The sequence below is a fragment of the Populus nigra genome, chromosome 4 (genome assembly GCF_951802175.1).
Source record: "Populus nigra chromosome 4, ddPopNigr1.1, whole genome shotgun sequence".
Taxonomy (NCBI): Eukaryota; Viridiplantae; Streptophyta; class Magnoliopsida; order Malpighiales; family Salicaceae; genus Populus; species Populus nigra.
The window spans coordinates 7,568,788-7,575,456 of NC_084855.1; the positions used below are offsets into that span (position 1 = coordinate 7,568,788).

Sequence of the window (6,669 nt, forward strand, 5' to 3'; positions counted from 1 at the left end):
ATTTTACATGATTTACAGTGCGTATGTGCTTGAGAGAGTAGTGGAGAGGAGAAAAATGGAAAGGAAATTAAGTCACTTCCATTTATTTGGATGCTAAAATTGGGAACAGAAAAGAAGGGGAAAGAGGAAAAAAATAAATCTTTGATTTTTCTTTTTGACACGCAAAAGCTCTCTCCGTCCAAACTTGACAAAATTTTATTTACATACCATGTAATAAAAATGTTTTCCTTTATTTTTCAATTTATATATCCAAGCAAATTGTTTTTCTTTTCCTCAGTCTAGATTTTTGAATTATCACTGTATTCCTTGGCATCTTCTAGCTACCATTCAAAAGGTAGAGAAAAGAATAAAGGGAGGGCATATTTTTACTCATTCTACTCTCGGAAGCCATGGAAACAAAAAGGTGACACCAGGCTCTCTTTATCCTTTTCTTTGTTTTTTTTTTTTAAAAAAAAAGTTGGACGTGACTGGACACTAGCTCAAGCAATTGAATTTCAAGAACTAAAGATATTGCCGAAAGGCATCTAGTTTAAATACCTTGCACCTTTTGGTTTCACCAGTAGCATTCAGTTCCAATTCACCAATGAGTCTGTACTTGAATAGCAGCACTCGAGACATACAGCAACGTTGAAATAGCAATATCTATTTTTAATCTCAAACAAGAATATCCATCTCCATGGATGGGTTTGATCACTGAAAAAGAAAAATGTACTCTCTTCATGAAAGAAACAAAAAAATTGAAGTTAGAAATTCTCTCTGCAAGAAACTACTCAATTGGGCAGGATAAATATCAAGCAAAAGAAATTTTTTTTTTTTTTTAACCAAAATAATGACTGATATGTTTTCATGCTTGCTCTAACTTACATCTGGTTTAGATGCTCTGTATTGCTAGTTACACGTAAATATCACAGTACTCGAGAACCCAGCTCGAGGCCTCAGACGAGTCAAAAGGCTCGAAACACCTCTCTCTCCTTTATTGCGTATATCTTTTCCATGTTTCACTGTAGAGCTAGCAGGAAAACAGGTCACACCCGTGCCCGGAACTCACATGTGCTTCCTCTCCTAAATAATGCAGCTCTGTGGTCCCTCGCAGCACCATCATCCCCACAAAGACGTAAATTCATGCACTGTTTCATGGAGAAAAGGAATCACACATTAACACATCACTGTCTCGTATCATAAACTTGAGTATGGGGACGACACGTACGTAGGCATGAAGACATCGACACAACCAAGCAAATTTTAATCACATCCAACCAGCCAAGCCACCATAATCACTAAAGCAGTTGTCTAAAAAGACTGAACAGTCATGGATTTTCACATTCAAATTACAATACCATTACAGACAACAGCAGACACTGAGAAAAACAATACTTGGAAGGATAGGTGAAATGGTGCCACTACATGAAGTTGCCCTCACTCGTGCACGTTACACATCATAAAAAGATAACCCGGCAAAACATGAAACTTTGATAAAAATACAAAAAGGGAAGAAAGTGAGAGATGGGTCCCAAGACGCCCAAGAAGCGTGCGTACATCCTCTCTTTCTGGGGGACCCCCTCTAGAACTAGTCTTCCCATTCACACAGGAGAGATGCTCTCTAACCCTAATACACAGATTAATGATTCACCCTCTCCTTTATTGAGACATATTACGCTGCACTTCCATTCCTCTTTCTTGAGACCACAGGAATATTCTCATGGTCCGAAGCTTGCTGATTTGCAACTCGAATGATTGAACGTTGAACAATGAACATTGAACGCAAGAGAAGTACTGCAAATCTTTCCTTCCTCTGCCAGTTTCCACCTCTTTAGCTGGGAGATGTTTGTCATGTTCAAATCAACGCCGACATCATTTTTTACCTGACTTAATTCTGCACACACCACTAGTAATAACAAATTAATAACAGAACTGATAGCACCTGGCAGTAATGCCCAGCATTACTGCCAACAATACCGATACTCATGGAGCATCAAGTCCTAAAGCTTTGGCCTCGAACTTCAACGACTTCAAGTACTTAATAGCTTCTTCAAGAACGATAACTGCATCCTTGCCCTTTCCACCTGGAATCAGGTTCTGTAGAATGCTCACTGTCTCACGAATTCTCTCTTTTCTCATCCTCTTGTTTACTGATTCTGAACCCATTTCCTCTGACATCAAATTCGTGCCATTGTCACACCTCGATTCTGCATCATCCTCGTACTCAAAATCTCTAGTGGGTTTTACAGACCTGGCAGTATCCATGAGTGATGGACCATCAATATAACCTCCATCAAACAGTTTTCTCTTTTTATTTGAACCATCAGAACTCGCAACCTCTTCTGTGCTTCCATCAAACCAATCTCGCTTGTCGTGAGCTGTCATTGTATTAGGGGAATGACCCGTGCTAGTAACTTCTTCATCCTCTGTGTAGTCACTATCATCATCTGAGTAAAGCAAGGCATTCAGTTCTTCAATGTCCTCGTGCACATCAGTTTGCATTTCGATCCCATCATCTTCAACAAATTCATCAGTTGAGATTGGCCCTAAATGAAAACTTTGATTTTCTTTAGCCCCGGTCACTTCCTTGTTCAAATCAAAAGCAATGGTCGGTTTTGGGATCCAAGACTTCAAGCACTGGGCTGGAGTCCCAATTCCAGAACTAAAGATCAAAGTTGTTTGATCGCCTGACTGGTCAAAAACAAGGAATCTTTTCTGAGCGCGACCAGAGTCTGATTGAGGCACGATGTCCTTAATTTCACGAGGGGCAATGGGAAATTTCTCTTTGAGAACAGTGTCCAAACGAGGCCTTTTCTCTTTAAGAACAGAATGAAAAGGAGGCATGAAGGCCTGTCGGAAGCGGGGCAAACCATAAAACCACCCACGCGGTTCATTTTCCTGACCAACCTGCGAGCGCAGAAGCTCAGCAAATGGATATTCAGGCAGACCATTTGTAGAAATCATGTTAACATTAGGGTCCATTAGCAAAGGAGGATTATTTTGCTGCCCAGAGGAAAATGAGGCACCCAAGTAATTCGTATTGGGTGATTGCCAATTAAATTGCTGCTGAGGAAACAAAGGTCCCCAATCTTCTCCCATTCAACCAAAACAATCACCTGTCAAATTAAAAACGATTTTACACATTGTAAGAAATCTTGGGAGAGTTCACAACTGCGTTAATGCAATCAGACACAGCAAAACATACCAGAAAAAGGATTTCTGTAGTAGTAGAAGTGACTGTTCACTTGCTTCTTCGTTCAGTAATAACGAAAAAAATAAAACAATCCAGCTTAGCTTGAAAACGAAAGTGGAAAAGTAAATCTACGTTACAGGTTTAAGCAAATGACGGAAATATTCAGCCTGAAATACAATAAAGAAAGAAAATTAGTAGAGTAAAAGCATAGCAAAAACCTGCATCCGTTATCAACTACGAAAGAGAAGACCAAGGAATCTAAAACATGAAAAAAAAAACAGAGAGAGGAGAATAAGCCAAAGAATGGCACAAACAAGTACACAAATAAGTGGGAATCTAATTCCTCATGGAAAAAAAATCGAACAAAAAAAAGTTCAATTGCACTGACCTGGCAATCCTGGAGAGGTTGAAAGCATGCTATAACTCTAACTATAATGGTGGCACACCCAGCAATCCCATTTTCGTGTTTCAATGCCCGAAAATTTGTTTGGCTCGCTGCTTGGCACACCATAACTACTTCCCAGCCCTTCAATTAATTGATAACAGAGATTCCGGAGAACAACAAACAAAGTACTTGAAATCCGTGGAGCAGGACAATATCAATTGAACAACAGAAAACTAGATTAATTGTCGACAAAGGGAAACCTAATACAAGTAACTGGAGGGACAAGCACGGCCAAGAAATTAAAAAAGGTAATCAGGCTTTTCACCAAGGAAACAAAAAAGAGAAAGGAAGCAGAGAGAAAAAGGAAGATTTGCTACTATTCAGCTAATCTGGCGAACGTAACAGGGAACGACGACGAAGAAAGTGGATCCCATCGAGAATAGACAAGTGACAAGACGAAAAAGCTTAAGAATCGATGCTAGTGAAGGAAATTTACAGGATCACTTTACAATACAGGTTCAATGAGATAACTTTCCGATACACATCAATAGAAAGACTCAGAAACCACCGCATACTGTTTCTCTCCCAGAAATACCGCCACGGTTGTTCCTTCACCAATACCAATTCTACAAACCTGCAAAAGGATTTCCATGTCAGAATCCTAAATACATAATGATTTACACAGTGGTTGTAGATCAGATATTTTATCTCTAAGAACCTCGTGAAAGGTTGTGTGTAATAAATTGGAAATCCAGCATGAGAGGATGAACTTCAATGTTTTCTAATTTTATTTTCCTGAGATTTCTCAGCAAACCAAACCAACTGAACTGAAAAATGCATAGCTAGGAAAAATTAACTTCCTTGATCAAAGCTGCAGGCAAGAACAGTAAATCCAAGAAAGAACAGATTCGCAAATCAGAAACTAACATGAGGATCTCACTTTCTTCAGTGACAACTAGAACCCAACAGTTAACACGGCACAGTCCATTTCTAGCCAGACAATTTGCAGATAAGTTAACATAGTCCCGTTTAGAAAACGGACGATTTTGTGCGAGCGATCAAATAATATCAAACCCCCAAACAGCGAATTGGTAAAGAACTTACAGGGAAAAATAAGCACTTTAAGCTGCTCAATTCTTCAACTTGAAACTCAGATCGAAAACTGCAGGCCGCACAGCAATGACTGAAGGCTTTGTTTTCCAGAGAGAGACAGAGAGAGAGAGTCTAGTCAAAGTGGAAATATTGAGAGTGGACGGAAGGAGTGATTATATAGAAAATAAATTGACGGAATTGTCCCTGTGAGTGGGAATAATAAAAGTAATAACACTACACAATAAACACAACAAAAAAGAAAAGCGAGTTTTCATTTTCATACGTGCGTGCGTGCGTGAGGAGTGCACGCAAGGTATTAGTGTACAATCATGATGCACCGTAAGATTACTCTTCCCCCCTCTCTCTCTCCTGCGGGGCGGAGTATCATGACGTTTGGTTGTGTCCGTCCACAACTACAGACCATGGTTTTTTACTCCTTACTTTGTGGTGCTTTAAGTGTTTAAATATTGTTATTTAATTTTTTTTATAAATATATTAATATAATTTTTTTATTTTTAAAAAATTATTTTTAATAATAACACATCAAAATAATTCAAAAACATAAAAAATATATTTTGAATAATTTCTTTTTTAATTTTTTTTAGAAACGTTGTTTGGAATGCAATTTCAAATAACTTTTTCAACTTGAACAATAAATGATGTTGTTTTTTTAGATCGTTTGACATTGTGGTCAAAATATTATTTATCTAAAATTTAAAAAAAATTGTTTTAATTTTTTTTAATATTTTTATATCTTTTTCATGTATTGATATCAAAAATATTTTTTTAATATATTTTCAAGTGAAAAAAATTTAAAAAAACAACAACTATCATGATGCTAATAAAATTATTGTATTTCCTAAAATATCCATGGTGTGAAAATGGTTTTTTTTTCTTTTAATGAATAAAAGTGGTTTATTTGCTTTAATTTTTATATGAATAGATAATTTTTGTTATTGTTTTAGGATATTTTTGCCGTTCAATGAACCTTATTTTCTTTTTTTATTTTTACTCTACATATTTTCCTAAAACAAAAAATAACGACATGGACTAAATGTCCCGTCCAAGCTAAGGAACTTACCTATTTTGATGAAGGAGGGCATTTTTTACTTGGAGATGTATAACCACTGAATTATATTTTAATTGACATAACCATTTCTATTTATTATCAAAAAAGGTTTTTAAAAAAAAATAAATTCGAAAGTCTCCTTTGCAACAAAGAATGATTTTAAAACTTGTGGGCTGTGAAGACCAGTAGAGAGCTAAGCTTGTGATCAGGTAATTACAAAATAGAATGCATCCATGCATCTTCGGTGCTTGACCATTCAAACCATGATCATGGCAAGATGATAAAGGGTCCCACTCATCAGCATTTGCCATTGGGTGCATCATATTTAAACTCACACTCCACCTGACAGTATAAGCTCTAGTTATTATCCATCAATTGCCTTAGCTTTACATCAGAGGGAGGGTAAAATCGCCAATGGACTATATGGTAAGCGGCCCCTCCATAAAGTACAATAATACTTTTCATTGATGTGATATATGGATGTGCCGGTGCCATCAAAATGGCCATCCATGGATTGGCCCAGCCATTGCAGTACTATAATCGATTGAATTTCTCATTTCCAGGGCCAAGTTATTATTACCATCCCCCATTTTTTTCACTTTGCGCGTGTCGGAGAGAGCCGCTCCTCTTGCTTCTGTTGTTAAATATTATTTTTAATATATTAAAATAATATTTATTTATTTTTTATTTTTATTTTTAACATTAGCAAATTAAAAAATAATAATTTTAAAAAAATTCAATTTTGATAAAAAACAGCTTCCACCGCAACCTAAATAGATTTTAGTATTTTTAAAGTATTTTTTATTTAAAAAAACATTAAATTAATAGTATTTTTTATTGTTTTGATGTACATGTATTTTGAAGAAAAGAAATTATTTTAAATGACAGCATCACAATACCAAATACATATTTTAAATTCAGATATCTTAGACGGTATATAACAACATTTTT

The 6,669-nt window shown here is 36.3% G+C and overlaps 1 protein-coding gene across 1 annotated transcript; it reads right to left on the minus strand.

Moving 5' to 3' along the window:
• Positions 1–1,286: 1,286 nt before the first annotated feature.
• Positions 1,287–4,796, minus strand: LOC133691477 (transcription factor bHLH145-like). The gene is made up of 4 exons (XM_062111994.1): positions 4,662–4,796; positions 3,561–4,191; positions 3,185–3,339; positions 1,287–3,095 (listed from the first exon to the last, which is right to left on the minus strand). Exon 4 carries the CDS (start codon positions 3,076–3,078, stop codon positions 1,963–1,965), a length of 1,116 nt encoding a protein of 371 aa, XP_061967978.1. The 5' UTR covers positions 3,079–3,095; positions 3,185–3,339; positions 3,561–4,191; positions 4,662–4,796; the 3' UTR covers positions 1,287–1,962.
• Positions 4,797–6,669: the final 1,873 nt, after the last annotated feature.

Coding starts and splice junctions, on each gene's coding strand:
- LOC133691477 (XM_062111994.1), bottom strand. CDS start 3,078: ATGGGAGAAGATTGGGGACCTTTGTTTCCTCAGCAGCAATTTAATTGG.